General features: G+C 42.2%; 1 protein-coding gene across 5 annotated transcripts in view; it reads right to left on the reverse strand.

Annotated features, from left to right (window-relative positions):
* Positions 1-17,984, reverse strand: part of DIP2C (disco interacting protein 2 homolog C) — an 851,589-nt gene that overhangs the window by 309,773 nt on the left and 523,832 nt on the right. For all 5 annotated transcript variants that reach the window (XM_029588529.1, XM_029588527.1, XM_029588528.1 and 2 more), the window contains exon 9: positions 11,770-11,861. In XM_029588529.1, coding sequence (XP_029444389.1) covers positions 11,770-11,861 — 92 coding nt within the window. The remainder of the gene's footprint in view (positions 1-11,769; positions 11,862-17,984) is intronic.

The following is a 17,984-nucleotide window of genomic DNA, read 5'->3' on the forward strand; positions in this document are numbered from 1 at the left end:
AAAATTGACCATTTAATCCTACTTTCTGCTTCCTGTCTTTTAACCAGTTTGTAATCCATGAAAGGACATCGCTTCCTATCCCATGACTTTTTAGTTTTCGTAGAAGCCTCTCATGAGGGACTTTGTCAAACGCCTTCTGAAATTCCAAATACACTACATCTACTGGTTCACCTTTATCCACATGTTTATTAACCTCTTCAAAAAAATGAAGCAGATTTGTTAGGCAAGACTTCACCGCCCATTATTGGAGGAGCTTATGCTATAAGCTTGGAATTATACTAGACTTCACCTCTGCCTACCATCCTGAGAGCAATGGTAAAACTGAGTGAGTGAATCAAGGGTTCAAGGCATTCCTACGCACTTATGTAAATTAAAAACAGGACAATTGGGTCACCTTGCTCCTATGGGCTGAGTTTGCCCACGACACTCATGTCAGCTACTCTACAGGCTCGTCCCCTTTTTACATCATCTTTGGTTCCCATCCCTGGAAACCTAGGTCTGTTCCCACCTCAGCAGTTATCCAGCGGCCACCTTGAGGGGTCAAGAGCACTAAGAAAAGTATAATTTCTTAGAGCATGCACAGTATAGGCTTTAATAGCTTGTTCCTGTAACAAAGGATTAGATGGCATAGCCTTATAAACTACTCTTTCCAATAGATGCAAAGCATGTCTTGAGTCTCACATAACAGGATGAAGATTTAAAAATTTTGTGCCTAGATGAAACAGAATGAGCTAAGGGTATTTAAAAGAAAAATGTTAAAACTAGTTAGCAAATCCACAAATTTAGCAGTATTATCACAAAGAGAAGGAAGAAAATGAGAACAGATACTAGCAAATGTTTTAAAATTAAGACAAAGAAAAGCCTCTATGTAAAGTAAAAGGAGGAGAATGGGAAGAACTAAATGAATGAATGAATGAATGAATGAATGAATAAATAAAACAATTTCATGATTTCAGTGCTGAACAGGATGAATAAAGAAATTGGTAAGTGAACAGTCATAACAAATCTAATGTGTAGCCAAGAACATGAGTAGGTCTAGAGACCAACTGTGAAAATCATAGGATGAAGTGGTCATGTAAAATGCAGCAACATTATTCTGAATAAAAGCAAGAGAAAGGTTGAAGTCCCAAAAGGAGAGGAGCCAAATAAGTTCAGAATAAATCCAGCCAAGAATCAACTCAGCTGGAAATATTTAAAATGAAGAACTTGGAGAATGCAAAAAATAGGGGGGGGGGGGGGGGAGGCAATCCAACTTCATCACCAAGATGATTAGGATGAGGTGTATGTTTATGAAGGAAGACATCAGAAGCAATGGCTAGTATGATGTCCAAATCATCAGATTTTTACTTAAAGCAATTATATCCAAAGCAAATGAAATAGCTAAATAACGTATGCAAATAGACTTACATATACAGGATTCTTTAAAATAAAGATGCAAAAAGGATTAGTGTCCCATAAAGAAAATATGCCAGATAATGTTTTCCTTGATTGTGATTTTCTTCCATACATTTTGCTCATCAGTATGACGACAAAACATACAGTGCCAATTTTTTTCTTAACGGAATTCAAAAAAACCAGAATACAACTGTGAAGGGTAGTGGATCTGTGAGTCCTTTATGCTGTGGCGCAGTTGACGCAGCCTCGAGGGCAAACCCATGATGTCTCTGCTGGAAGCTGGCGAACATGCCCTGTAGTGGGACAGTCTGGAGCTTCACCTATACCAGCCATCTTCCCTGCAGGTTGAATCCTTAGGCAGTCCCTAAGGCAGTGAAAAGAACTAGAGTTGAAAGGCACACTGGGGTCAGAGCTGGCAGTAGACTAACAGAGGCAGGGACAGGCCAAGGTCGGGGCAGGTGGCTAGCAAGAATGGTCAGGTTCAGGCAAGGGGTCAGGTCCAGGCAGCAGGCAATCATGGTCAGGTCCTAACAAGAGATCAAGATCTGGTGAGTCAAGCCAAGGGTGATTGAAGACACATTGAAGACACTGGATAAGATGGATAGGACAAAGGAGGCTGGAGAAGACAAGGCTGGATGAGGCAAGGCTGGAAGGCAAGGCTAGAGAAGACAAGACTGGACGAAGCAAGACTGGAGAAGACATACGAGGCAAGGCTGGATGAGGCAAGGCTGTAAGACAAGGCTAGATACAGGAACGCAGCAGAACAGGAGGAACATGCAAGGCAGAAGCCTGTTGCTGAGGTGAGGTAATATTGCAGGATCCTTGCTTAAATAGCTCAGTCAGAAGGCACAGCTCAGTGTTTCCCACTTCGAGGTCTATATTATGCACGCATGTACATGCAGGCCTAAAGGAAGACGGTGGTCTGGTGGCATTAGTAGCGGTCGGCAGATTGCAGCAAAGGCAGAGTTCTGTTGCAAAAGGAGGCCTCCGGCAGCGTTGGTCAGCGGTGGGGGTGAGTGCAGCGCCTCGCAGGGCAGTCCTATGAGCCGCCAAATGTAACAAACTGGCCCATATTGTTTCTTTTCACAGTTTCCCTATTTCTTGGGGGTTTTTTTGTTTTGCTAGAACTGTTCCCAGGTAGGAAATGGTCAGATGAGAGACTCCTCACCCACTATGCTTAGCAGTTCCCCTCCTCCCAAAAATCAATAACCACCTTTACAAAAATACTACATTATTATTCCCCTCTTAATCTGATGACTTACCCCTGTATTCTTAGCTTGCTCACCTTGGCAACCATGTCTGTTACTCAGCCCGCTTTGTGCCTTAAAAGGATATTTTCCTCTTGCTTAAACCTCCCACCTCCATTATTTTTAGCATTGCCATCACTATTTAACCACCTCCTCCATAACACACACATGCTTCGCTTCCTGACTTGCCTGACTGGAAACGGATGGCTTTACCCACCCCCAGTTCATTTCTATGTTCCTGTTTGTTGCAGAAGGTGGATGCTCCTAAGTACTGTAATCATGACGAAAAAAGGCTGCAAATGCATTCCAGATTTAGATCATGCAATTAGTCTTCCCATAAGGCAAAAATACCAATTTCTCTACATTTGATTTACTTTTTGTCTTCATTATATGCTCAGCAAGCTTCCTCTCCCACAGGTTACTGCATATGCCTGCCTACATCTTCAGGGCTTTGCTTCCAGAGGTTTCAAGGATTCCCATCTCAGGCTTCACACAAACATGTCACAAGCTAAACATAACTGTTTAATTTCAAAAATAATTTTTCTTGTAACTCTGAGGACAATAACAACAATATGGAAAAGTTAAATACAGATTTTTGGCACTACCTTGCAAGTCAGATGTCAAAACAGATAGGAATCTGCAGAGATCTACAGAATGCAGGATATACACATCTTCTCTCACAAGTACCACATTAAAACACTAAAGGGAACAGACAGCACAATACAGTAAGCTACAGTCATGTTATTTATGCTGGTTATCAAACTCTTGAAGAAGGGCACTCAAAAGCTAAAAGCAGATACTAAAGTATTTTGACACATGACTAGATATTACTATTAAGAATGATGAAGCTATGCAAAATACATTAACTGGACAGAAGCCTAATTGTAAGGCTCAACAGGTATGGTTGGCGCAATCTAATGGGCAAGCCCACTAGGCCCACACCATCAGCTGGCAGAGGAGGAGAAATTACTACTTACCAGATAATTTTGTTTTCCTTAGTATAGACAGATGGACTCAGGACCAGTGAGTTATGCACCTCTACCAGCAGATGGAGACAGAACAAACTGATGTCACAGAATATATATATACTCCTGCAGTGACATCAGCCTGCCAGTATTCTCTTCAAAAGTAACTGTGGACAAACTAGCAAAAACTTGATTAAAAAACATAATCATTTCAATACCCAACCAACATGAAACACTGAGCTCAGACAATAAGCACATTAACACTAGCCTAGGGTCTGGATGAACACTTACCAGTAATTCCCTGGAACACGTAGCCACTCAGGACGACCATTAAAATAATCATTTGGCAGCCAAGGACGGGAAGCCGAGTCCATCTGTCTACACTAAAGGAAAATAGTAATTTCTCCTTTCCTAGCATGTAGACAGATGGACTCAGGAGCAGTAGGATATATCCAAGCTACTCCTGACTAGGGTGTGAGGTTGCCTGTGGTCCAGTCAACACCATATGTGCAAAGGCTGCATCCTCCTGGGCTTGCACATCCAGACAATAATACTTGGAAAAGGTGTGTAAGGAAACCCATGTCGAGGCTTGGCAAATGTTGACGGGAGACAACAATCTAATCTCCACCCATGACACTGCCTGAGTCCTAGTGGAATAAGCCCTAACCTGAGTAGGCAACAGCTTTTCAGCAACTACATATATGGCCGTGACCACCTCCTTAATCCAGTGAGCTATTGTAGCCCGCGAATCTGGTTCGCCCTGTTTCCTCCACCATGAAGGACAAACAGACGATCCCTCTTTCAGAAAGGTTTAGAAACTTCCAAATACCTCATGACATGTCTCTTGACATCCAAGGGATGCAACAGGCGATATTCTTCCGCATCTCTTTCCCTATCCAAGGGCGGCAAGGAAATGGACTGATTTAAGTGAAAATCCAAGACCACTTTAAGCAAAAATGAAGGAACAGTACGGAGCTCTATGGCTCCTGGAGTTACCTGAAAGATTGGCTCCCAGCAAGACAAGGTCTGCAGCTCAGAAATTCGATGCACAGAACAAATTGCCACCAGAAACACTATTTTCAAGGTCAATAACCACAAGGAAAGGCTACGAAGCGGTCAAAAGGTAGGGCCTGCCAAAAAATCCAACACCAGGTTAAGACTCTACAAAGGAACCACAAGAGAGGATGAAGAGGTTTCACTCCTTTCAAGAAATGGGCCACATCAGGATGAAACGATAAAGATTCACCATTTACCTGACCCCTGAAACAGGCAAGAGCCGCAACCTGTACTTTGACGGAATTAAGGGCCAACCCTTTATTTAACCCATCCTGCAAAAATTCCAAAATGAGCGGTATCTTAACTGATCGAGGAAGAACACCTCGATCCTCACACCAAGCCTCAAACACTCACCAAACCAGCACATAGGCTAACGAAGTGGAGAACGTTTGAGTTCATATCAAGGTGGCAATCATCACAGAAGAATATCCACGCTTCAACAAGCGACCCTTCTCTGTCTGCTCTTACATTGTCTTTTCCTGGAATGTGAGAGGCCGAGATCTCCTGGAGATGCCCTTCTGCCCATTCCATAAGTTGGTCTATTTCCAGTGACGCTTGCTGGCTGTTGGTTTCTCCCTGTCGATTGATGTAAGCCACTGTCGTAGCATTGTTCGACATTCCTTGGACCGCTGAACTGTAAGCAGGCGAACTAGACTGCCAGGGCTTCCAGGCGATTGATGCTCCAGAGACACTCTTCTGTATTCCAGCGTCCTTGTGCCATCAGCTCCTGACAGTGAGCTCCCCAACCATGGAGACTCGCATCAGTCATGATTAACAACTAATCAAGTGATGTCAAGGAAGCTCCCTTTCCCAGATGATCCATTTGCAACCACCACTGGAGGTGCGAGCAGACTTCCATTGGCAGGTGAAGCCAAATTGTGTAGTCCTGAGACTACGGGTTCCAAATGAGACAGCAGGGAATGCTGAAGAGGACACATGTATGCCCTCACCCATGGCACCACTTCCAGGGTTCTGCCTTCAAACAAGTACCTGTAGATAGGACCACACTCTTGTGTGTATAGAGTTCACCAAAAGATGCACCTGTGACATCAACTTCTGAATAAGAACTTCTGGCAGGAAAACTTTGCCCTGCCTCATGTCAAACGGAACACCCAGATATTCCAACAACTGAGGTAGCTGAAGATTGCTCTTGGAATTTGTTGCCAGAGGATGTGGTTAGTGCAGTTAGTGTAGCTGGATTCAAAAAAGGTTTGGATAAGTTCTTGGAGGAGGTCCATTAAGTGCTAATAATCAAGTTTACTTAGGGAATAGCCACTGCTATTAATTGCATCAGTAGCATGGGATCTTCTTAGTGTTTTGGTAATTGCCAGGTTCTTGTGGCCTGGTTTGGCCTCTGTTGGACAGAATGTTGGGCTTGAAGGACCCTTGGTCTGACCCAGTATGGCAATTTCTTATGTTGGCTAAGTTCATCACCCAACTGAGCTCCTGCAATAGGGAGATCACCTTGCGGTCACCAGGCAACTCTCTTCCAGAGACTTGGCTCGAATCAGCCAGTCGTCCAAATACGGAAATACGAGGATTCTTAACTCTGCCACCAGTCCGTCGTCCAAATACGGGTATACTAGGATTCTCAACTCTGCCGCCACCACCACCATAACTTTGGAAAAAGTTCTGGGAGCGATGGGTAGACCAAAAGACAGTGCCCAACATTGATAATGGCACCCCAACACCACGGAATACAGAAAACATTGGTGTTCCAATTGGATGAGGATATAGAGGTACGCCTCGGACAGATCCAAGGAGGTCAGAAATTCCCTTGATGGCACGGCCATTATCACTGTGCACAATGTTTCCATGTGAAAATGAGTCAACCGCAAATGATGGATGACTCCTTTGAGATCCAGGATAGGACGAAAGGAGCAGTCCTTCTTGGGCACAATGAAATAAATGGATTATTGCCCTGTACTTTCTTGAGAAGTAGGAACTGGAACCAAAGCACTCAGATTGAGGAGCTTTGACAGCATAGATTCCACTGCCTGCCTCTTCTGCAGGGAGACACCATGAACACATCCAAAGGAACACTGAGAAACTCCATTGCATATCCTTCTCGTATCACCTCCAAGACCCACTGATCCAATGTGATCTTGATCCACCTCTGATAAAATAGAGAGAGGAATCCTCCTAGCTCCTGTTCCCGATGGTGGGTCGGCAAACCCTCATTGTGAGGCTCAGGAGGCTCCACTACCCAAGCCCATGCCTCGCTTGGGCTGTCTGGTACGAAAGGATGAGACCTGCCGAAAGGCTGAGTCCTCTAAAAGTTCTATAAGGACGAAACCACATGGAACCCCTGAGTTGACGACTCATACCAAAGGGGCACGGTGAATACTTCTTATCATGCGGCAACCACGGAACCAGGGATTCGCCCCACTTATTGGCCAGTTTCTTCAATTTGCTCCCAAAAAAGAGTGAGCCTTTAAACGGTTGTTTCATAAGATTAGTTTTGGAGGTCGCCTCGGCCAACCAATTTCACAGCCATAACTGACCACTATTACTGAAACTACTCCTCTGGCCAAGGTATGGACCAAACTGCAGCCTGTATCTACTAAAAAGGAGGCGGAGGGTTCCATAACCGCTCTGAGGAAGAAGCAAACAAGAGTGAGCCACCATAGAACAACAGGAAGCTATTTGCAATGTCATTTCCACTGCTTCAAATGCTTGCTTAAGGATGGCCTCAATCCTCTTATCATGCACATCCTTCAAGACCACTCCTCCCCTCCATGGGGATAGTCGTCCACTTAGAGATGGCACAGACAAGCGCATCCACTTTTGGAAAACACAGAAGCTCTCTCACCACTGAATCCAAGGGGTACAGGCCTTCCAAGGTCTGACCCCCTTTGGAATTTGCCTCCGGGGAGTCCCATTCAATATCAATCATTTCTTGAATGGCTTCCATAAAAGAGAAAAAACAAGAGGCTTTACGCAAGGAAACCAAAATGAGATTTTTCTTTGACTCAAAAATGGAATCTGCCCCAGGTCCTCCCAGCATCTGCAAGGTCTGGGAAATCAGGGTCGGCAGTTCATCTCTATGAAAAAAACCACAACATAGTTCTATACAAGTCCAGTTCCAGAGGAATTTCCCCATCTTCCAGAGAGTCAGGATCTGCCTTCATCATCAGTGCCATCCAGATTTCTGTCGTGAATACCCGTAGCTATCTGAGGTGTGTTTTGGCGCTTAAACACAATACCAGAAGAGGAAGAGGTCACCGCAAGAGAGTCTGACCTGACAGGACTGGACAGGGAAGAGAACTACACCTGAAGAAAGGATTGCAACCCTTGAAAAAATTCTACCCAAGAAAAGGCAGAAGGATCCATGCCAAAACCAGAAAGCATTTGTGTGGGGCCCACTGAGCTGTCATTCCCTGCTGAGGAACCAGTCAAGGGAGTTCCAAGGTCAGGCGTTCCCCTGGACAAGTCTTTAACCAGATCATCATCAGGCTGGGAAGAACCAGACATAATAAAATCAGAGGAAGATAATTCTCCCTGAGCCTCCAAGCAGCGCTGGCACATGTTAGAGGGCACTCCAGGCTGAGATGCCTGAATATGACAGGCAACACAGAAAGAAAGGCGCTTAAGTTTCTTGGTCACCAGCGACATTAGTTTGTCAATACTTAACAGGTGACTAAAGATGTGCGTCTAGTTGAATCACGCTGGAAAAATTTAAGCACACAAAATTTATGTGCACAAAAGTTAGGCACCCCAAGACTAAGCGCCGAAAACTTAAGTGCATTGTCACTGCACTAAATCTGGGCGCACAACAGATACATGTTAGAATGTGCGCACAGGTTGCACACCCAAAAGAAACTGGGTGAACAATTCGGACGCACAACCAGACACATTTGTGAACATCGACGCTCCTGAGGAGGGCAGACGAACACTCAGAAAAGCATGCAAAAACACCACCGCAGCCTACCGCGCAAGCACTGGAAAAAGCCTAACAGCAGGGCCTAGCCCATTCAGGCTACTCAACCCGCCAGGTTGCCCAGTACCCTTAATCCCTATGAGAGTTGGAACGAACGTCATAATGGCGCACCAAGCACAGAGACTGGAGGAAGTCCTACACAACCCCTCTACTCTGACTTTTTATTTTTTTAAACTTATCTGAGCTCAGGCCTTCCCGGCTGAGTACAGAGATGATCTCTGGCTGTGGGGGAGAGGGCTTATGCTGTCACCGCAGCGCTCGGCTTCCTGCACCTGCTGCCTTTTCAGCTGTTCAAACAACTAAGTCCACATCAGGTAAAAAAACCAGAGACTAAGGCACTCATCTGAGGGATCACGGAAATCACCTCAACTGGGGGAATGCCCATTTCGTATCACTGCAGAAAACTGAGGCCTTTTCTTTTCTTTAAGAACATAAGAATAAGAAATTGCCATGCTGGGTCAGACCAAGGGTCCATCAAGCCCAGCATCCTGTTTCCAACAGTGGCCAATCCAGGCTACAAGAACCTGGCAATTACCCAAACACTAAGAAGATCCCATGTCACTGATGCAATTAATAACAGTGGCTATTTCCTAAGTAAACTTGAATAATAGCCGTTAATGGACTTCTCCTTCAAGAACTTATCCAAACCTTTTTTGAACCCAGCTACACTAACTGCACTAACCACATTCTCTGGCAACAAATTCCAGAGCTTTATCGTGCGTTGAGTGAAAAAGAATTTTCTCCGATTAGTCTTAAATGTGTTACTTGCTAACTTCATGGAATACCTCCTAGTCCTTCTATTATTCGAAAGTATAAATAACCTATTCACATCTACTCTTTCAAGACCTCGCATGATCTTAAAGACCTCTATCATATCCCCCCTCAGCCGTCTCTTCTCCAAGCTGAACAGGCCTAATCACTTCAGCCTTTCCTCATAGGGGAGCTGTTCCATCCCCTTTATCATTATGGTTGCCCTTCTCTGTACCTTCCCCATCGCAACTATATCTTTTTTGAGATGCGGCAACCAGAATTGTACACAGTATTCAAGGTGCGATCTCACCATGGAACAATATAGAGGCATTATGACATTTTCCGTTTTATTAACCATTCCCTTCCTAATAATTCCTAACATTCTATTTGCTTTTTTGACTGCTGCAGTACACTGAGCCGATGATTTTAAAGTATTATCCACTATGATGCCTAGATCTTTTTCCTGGGTGGTAGTTCCTTATATGGAACCTAACATCGTGTAACTACAGCAAGGGTTATTTTTCCCTATATGCAACACCTTGCACTTGTCCATATTAAATTTCATCTGCCATTTGGATGCCCAATCTTCCAGTCTTTCAAGGTCCTCCTGTAATGTATCACAATCCGCTTGTGATTTAACTACTCTGAATAATTTTGTATCATCCGCAAATTTGATAACCTCACTCGTCGTATTCCTTTCCAGATCATATATATATATCTATTGAAAAGCACCGGTTCAAATACAGATCCCTGAGGCACTCCACTGTTTACCCTTTCCCACTGAGAAAATTGACCATCTAATCCTACTCTCTGTTTCTTGTCTTTTGGGGTTTTTTTTTAATTTTTCTTCTAAAATCTGAAGCAATCCCCAGTAGGGAGAAACACGTTTCCCATCTGCTGGAGACATAGAATACTGGCAGGCTGATGTCACTGCAAGAATATATATACTGTGAGGTCAGTTTGCATAACCCACTGGTCCTGACTCCACCTGTCTACAGGCTATGAAAGCCTGGAAGCGGGTCTGGCTGAAGTTTCACCAATACCAGACACTTTCCCTGCAGGTTGAGCCCTTGGGTTCTTGCAGCTGGCAGGTCTTAGGTGGGTCTCTAGGGCAGTCCTGAGACAAGTCCAAGGTGCTTTGTAGATCTGGGCAGGCGGCAGAGCGGAGACAGAAGACAAGCCAGGGTTTGAGGCAGATGGCCAGTAGTAGTAATGGACGATAGGCCAGAGGTCCGGTCTGGCAGTAGATAGAGAAATTCAAGTCCAAGGCAGAGATCAAAGTCCAGGAAGTCAAACTGAGAAACAAGGAACAACGAACGAGACAAACAAGGACAGACAACCAAGAGGACAAGAGACAGACAGGGCAAATAAGACAAGGAACGAGGCAAGAACAAGACAAGGAACGAGGCAAGAACAAGACAAGGAACAAAGCACGAACGGGCACAAAGACTAGCAACACGCCCTGAAACAGAAAGCTCCAGTGGACCTGTTCCTGAGGCAAAGACTGGAAGTCCAAAGGGCACTTTTAAGGGCTGAAGTCTGTGATGTCATCTGAGGGCGCCGCGGCCTGTTTCCCACAGAGGGCCCTTTAAGTCAGGGTGCGTTGGGCATGTGCAACATGCGATGGCGTATGTGCCACGTGGCCTATTGGCGGCAGTCCGTGCCACGTTGGGGCATTTTGGAGGCTATTGGTGTCAGGGGTAAGAGAGATGGCTCACAGGGTAATCCTGCTAGCAGCTGAGCGTGACACTGATAATATCTTAGTAACAATATTTATTTACTTCGATTTTGTTGAAGTGTCTGAAAGGTGGAATATATATACCTGAAAATAAATAAATAAAATTTCACTGCCCCCTTTCCAACAAGTACCCAAAGTGGGATATAAAAATACATAACTATATCATTGCACTTTTCAAACACTGAATATGATCACTTGTAAAATGGCTAGCACAACCTCCATTAGTAAAATGATTGCTGTAATCAACCAAACTCATGGCATGATACAGATTTTCCTTATTATTTTGTTTCTGTTTGCTAAGTATAACATATTCCATGGTCCAAGGTATGCAACTGATTTAGCACGGGTTGAGGATGGATGATAGCATATGTACCTTAAGGCAGTGTTTCTCAAACCAGCCCTCTGGGCACACCTAGCAAGGCAGGTTTTCAGGATATCCACAATGAATAGGCATGAGATAGATTTGTATACAATGGAAGCACTGCATGCAAATCTATCCCATGCCTGTTCATTGTGGATATCCTGAACACCTGACAGGCTAGGTATGCCCCGAGGGCTGGGTTGAGAAGTATTGCCTTATGGATCGCAGTCCAATGATGTGTGGGTCATAACGGTATATACCCAATCTGTCTTGTGTTATAAGTGACTCACAGCCACTTGCTTGAGTATGCTACTTACCCTGTCTCCAGGCCTGATCATCGGCTCTTGCTTCGTACCCAGTTTATGAAGTATATTGTAAGCAACCTTCATACTTCTGGTCCACAATTTACCTATTAAAATAATCAAACTTTTTAGCAAACATTTGTAAATATGATTACACAAAACTTTTTCAATCTATTTTTCAAAACTTTGAAAATAAATTATGTATCATATAGAAAAAGAAAAAAAGAACAGAATGCAAATTCACCAGCTAAAACAAATCCTCGATTGGCAGAGCTATTGTAGTTTACAGCTGCCAGGAAGATGATTGCTAGCAGCACCAGTCTCTCACAATGTTTCTGTCTGTAAGCGCAGATCAAAAAATGCATCCAATTACATATGCAGCCCTTCTCCAACAAGGATCCAAGGTAGCTTACAACAAATAGGCATTAACAATCAAAATATAATACATATACAATAGTATATATATATACATATAAAAAATATATCAAACACACAATAGTATATATCAAAATACAAATTATTCCTTCCCTTGATCCCTCCCTCTACAAGGAGTTAGGGTCAACTAAACCCACATTCCCACTCCATTAATCTCCAAAAAAGATGCCTCCCCACCACCCTCACTGGTTGCTGCTAAAATTCTTTCAAATGTCTTCCCTTAAGGCCATGAATTATACATTCAGTTTAGGCAATAGTATTTACATTAAAAAAAAAAAAAAAGCTACAGTGAAGAATAATACAGTATTGTACTTTTCTATTCAATCAGATGGATGAAACTAATCAGCTCTGGAGGTATAATCTGTGTTAAGTATTAGCAATGTTTCTTAAACTACGGGGGCCTAATTCAGCAAGGAGCCACTTTAAATAAATCTGAACGAACAATATACAGCTGCACATCTTAAATCTCCGAATTGGCCAATCATGATTCCAGCTGTGAAAGAAGCTCGAGTTGGCCTCCAAATCCTCTCATTTATTTTGTGCCTCTGGCAAGTTTTTCATAGCTTTGTGCAGTAATGTTTCCCCCTCAATGGCACAAAATTAGACAGAAACCTTACTGCGCAGGGCTGTGGGCAAACAGATTCCCGTGCCCCTCCTACGCCAGCTTTGTTAATTAGAGTAAGTATTTCTCTTTCAAGAATCTGACAGATGTTTTGAATACCCTGTTTGATACATTAAGGGATGTTTTTTAACAAACTGAATACATCTTCACATTAGGCAGCTGGTTTCAAGACAAAACCAAACTGTTAATTCTCTTTTTAAAGTGTTGATTTAATGAGAAGCAAACTAAATCCCAACTTCGCAGTGCGCATAAGACACAACATATGCATTAGCCCAGCAGAGCTATTAAAACAACTCCTAGAGGCTGGATAGGCAGCCTCCCTCTCAATTTGCAAATTCTCCTCCACCACCAGTAACACCTCTGAATAGCCAAGGTATCCCCATCCCTCAATTCATGTGATTATTGCCAATAAATAATTGCTATTGTATGCTCAACAGAAAAAGGGGATTATCATTAGTATCAGAATTGTCTTCTTTTCAGGCTTGCACTATATGGCCACTTACACAGCTTAGGTGGATACTTTGGGATCATCACAATTGTAGACATATAGATTGCAGAAAGGAGAGGGAATTCTTTTAAAGTGGATGACTCAGCCAAACTATGGTACTTTTGTCTCTTTTTACTCATTCACTATATGGCCCTTCTGCAAAGTAGTTCAAAAGCCATCTGCATCACAAAAAACATAGCCGTCTAAATATACAGAGCGCTTTGCAATAATACCTTCAACCTGGCTTCTACCAGCTACAGTTCATTCACCCTTATAGGGTCAAGCTGTGACTGCAAAGCACCCGATTAGTCAAAGCAGCTCCAGTGCATGAGAACTGTTTTGCTTGATGGATGCTGGCAAACGTTAGGCTGAATCTCAGCCAGAAAAATATGCTACAGCACATAAAGGCACCAAAGACAGACAGGAAAGGAAAGGAAATGAGAGAAGAATAGAGAAGGGAAAAGGGAACAGGAATGAGGAAGGAGAAATAAGGAGGAAGTCGAGGAAGGACAGAGAGGCAACAAAAAAGAAAAATATGGGGCTAGGGGGGAAAAAAGCCAGAAGAATTTTCTGAACAAGTATTTGAAAAGAATGTATTTCCTACTAATTTTGTTGTTTGATCCTCTCCTCTTACTCTAGTTGAAAACTCTGCCTATGAAAAAGCACTAACCATGTTTACCTAATGATAAAATTGTAAACCCTTGTGATGGCAATACCGAACGACGGTATATAAAACTCTATAAATAAATAAATATCAAAGTGCCTGGATAAGAAGAAGAGAGACATGAAGTGCATAGGTAGAGGAAAAGAAATCTGAAGAGACACAATTAATAAATCAACTAGAAAGAAAGGTTGAAGATTGTTGTTCGTGAAGAATATTACTTGTTTGTTTAAGACGACTCATAGGAATTTGAATGGGAATAAGACTGTGAGGCAGAGTTGCTACTGTTCATGCGGGGACTAGATACGTTCACAAGCATGCTGCTCAATGCTACTTTACATCTGATACAGTACTGGACCAGCAATCTGAAGCAGCCCTCAGTAACTTATGATTTGCAGAGCAAACCCCCATCATCCGTGCTGATTTCACCAAAGCCAAGAGGGGTTTTCAAGGGAGAACTATGTGCTGTAACCAGTTTTAAACTGGCAAGAAGGCATACAAAACATGTTTTCAATTTCATTTTATTTCATTCACTACATTTCATTGCTCACCTTACAAGTGTGCTCAAGGCAAGTAACAATAAAAACGATACAATTAATATAAACATAAAATATGAAAATCTCATTCAATCAATAAGTACACATACCATTCAAAATTTCTGCATCTGCAACTGCCCAGAATCTACTCTAGCCTCCAACGTATAACTTTACCATCCAACCAGCACCATTTCATAATAAGAATGCTGTTTTATATAACACCACCTTCACTTGCTTCCTAAACATTAAATAATAGTCTCTGTTGCAATGAAAGCTGGCAACTTATTTTATAAAATGGGTGCTGCATATCGAAAAGCTCTTTTTCTGGCTACTGCATGACAAGCCTCTTTCAAAGTAGGTTAAAAAGGTTCCTTGAGAAGATCTCAGTTGCCATTTAGGGTAGAACCAAGAAATTAGATCTGCAAGTTTAACTGCAGCCAGATCATGCAAGGATTTAAATATTAAGCAAAGCATCATAAATTGAATTCTACACTGCAGTAGGAGCCAATGCAGTTTGGCCAGAACTGGAGTAATTCTCTCTTGAATATGACAACCAACTACAGAACAGGCTGCTGCATTATTTACTATCTGTAAACTGTGTATATACTTCTTTGGAAGACTAATAATTAGTGAAGTCCTATAATCTAATCTACTCAGCACCAAAGCAACAAGTTTAATCAAATCTGATAATATGGCTACAGTAATCTAATTTGCCTAATATTAAAAAAAACAAAAACAACCAATTACAAACCTACATTTATCTGCACTCATATGGATCAAGTGTCATCTATTATGAATCCCAAATTCTTAGATTTGTGAGCTTAATCTGTCTATTCCCACAGTGCAAATGTATCCAATCTACTTGCGATTCAGCAATTCCATTTTAGAGGAATTTCATTTCAACCTATCCTTCTCCATCCTACTGTTTATTGCCTTCATATATTCTTGCAATCTATTTAGCACTTGTTCAAGGTGATCACCCAGTGATATCATTTGCATAAACTGATATCTATTATAATCATCAATCGATTTTCCTAAAAACACATGAAAATGTTAAATAATACAGGCAAGTGCAGAAATAGATATCTAACGGGGTCATTTATCAAATCACGTTATGGCATTTGCTAAGGAGTTTTCGCATGCGAAAAACACCTTAACGCATGTGAAAAGCACCATAACACATGGTGTGATGCAAATTTTTAAAGGGGGAGGGATTAGGGAGGAGTCGGGAGGGATTCTGTAAAAGTGGGCTGGCTTCGCACTTTGCGAAGCCATAACACATGATACTGCACAGTTTTAACACTGACAATAACTACACCTTTTTCTATTGTGTTAAGCTGTGCAATGTCATGCAATATGCCCTCAATGCAATTTGTGATTTTTTCACAAATTCTGTTTTGGGCATTTTTAGGCTGCGGAAGGGCCTGAGATGTGGGAGGAGAGTGGGGGAAGGGCCTGAGATGAGGGGAGACGAGAGGGAGAGAGAGAGCGCGCCTCTAGGGGTGGCACCATAGTAAGCAGCTATTTATGCTACTATAGGAGGCCCACCTAGTAACGCGAGGTGAGGTTTAGGTAGTAGTGTAGGTGTTAGGGGCCACTTTTACGTGCAGAGTTAGACGTACAAACAGAACACTACTCTCTTCTGAAGACTTGATGTCCTTCGGAGTGAGGAAACTCACACAACGATGACATTTGTTCAATGTTCTCTCAACCTAGCTTGATTGTCTCTCTACCTGAGTAACATCATGCTAGGCTTACATATCTCATCACTGTGTGAGTTTCCTCACTCTGAAGGACATCAGATCTTCACAAGAGTGCACTGTTCTGTTCGTACGTCTAACTCTGCATGTAAAAGTGGCCCCTAAGCTCTACACTACTACCTAAACCATACCTCGAGTTAGTAGGTGGGCCTCCTATAGTAGTATAAATAGCTAACTACTACAAAGGCCTTGTAGATAATCTCTCTCTTTTTCTCTCTCTCTCCCCCCCCCCCGCCGCCATGGTGAAATGAGCACTTTGCAGTTAGGGAAATGCAATTATGTAGGTATTACCGCAAAGTGCGAAAAGTTAATTCATTTTGCGGTAATACCTATGTGAAGCGGTAAGATAACACACATTGCGATAAAGAGGCTATTACCATAAAACATGCCCCTTTTCCTATCGCATGCGATATTTAGTGCAGTTTGATAAATCTAGACCTAAGTTAGATACCTATCTGCTGCATTTGACACTATTGATCACTACTTACTCCTCTGTCCACACATGGATTTCAGGACTCTGCTCTGGATCTCTTCTTACCTCTCCCATCACACTTAGGAAGGGTAACTTTAAAACATGCATGAGCACTCCCATATATGCAGGTATATGGATGTGCACATGCAGGCATACATTTTATATCATGCATGCATACTATATAAAAGTCATGTAAGTCTAACTAACATGTTCACGTATAAAAAAATATGACAAGCATTTTAAACATAGCCGCATAAATGTTGACTTATCTGGCTAAGTGGCAACAAATATCCTGCTAAGTAGCACAGTTAAGACTTATCCAGTGGTTTGGATGATAATGATGCCCTCAGGCTCAGATTCTTTTTGCACTCATTTAATAAAAACTGGGACTTCTAGCTAAAACTGTCAGTGTGATCTATATGTCCACTGAAGAAGGAAGGGAAGTGCCCTTCTGAAACACTGCAATGTTGGGTTAAGAAAAAATTTGTTTCAAAATATTATGAACATCAAGACACACTATTTCTTCTCTTGTATGGAGATTTCCGGCACCTTCAGCACTCAGATAAGTGTAGTTTTTTTTAGCACTATTATAATATTTATTTTCAAAAGATTTTGATTAGAATGACTCATGATTACAAAGTTAATAGCACACCTTTGGGATTTTGAAGCACATGCTATGAGTGTCAACCCAGTGCTGTATGATAGTCATTCAACCAGTTTTTTGTTTGTGTTATCCCACTTTTTGGCAGTTGTGTCAAAAGCATGCTAGCTAATTGATTAAGGGTAGCAATCCCCATGTCTTCTGTAGGCTACCCCCATGCACCCTTTTCTTCATTTCCAATTCATACCTGACCTCAGCAATTTTCATACTAAAGTAAGATGCAAAAACTGATCACATTTTTCTTTGAAAAGGTCACCGACTGCACATGGTATTATCAATTCCTTTACTATATTAAAAAGGGATTTAGATTTATTCCAAGATTTAGCAAGTGATGCAGACGCATACAAATTTTTCTTTTCAGCAATGGCAGATTTCCATCAAAATGCTGACCTCTTCCATTCCGCTTTAACATTCTCAAAAGGATTATGATGTTGCTTTCTTTCTAATATGCATGTTTTCTGCTTCATTTTATGCAGTTCAGAAGAAAAACAGAAGGTTTTTTTTTTTTATTATGAGGAACTTTACAATATCGAACAGGAGCTAAATCATCAGGGGCTATTCCACCAGATTACTTTCTCTTCAATCATTTCCAGAGA

This window comes from Rhinatrema bivittatum, chromosome 2 (assembly GCF_901001135.1).
Source record: "Rhinatrema bivittatum chromosome 2, aRhiBiv1.1, whole genome shotgun sequence".
Taxonomy (NCBI): domain Eukaryota; kingdom Metazoa; phylum Chordata; class Amphibia; order Gymnophiona; family Rhinatrematidae; genus Rhinatrema; species Rhinatrema bivittatum.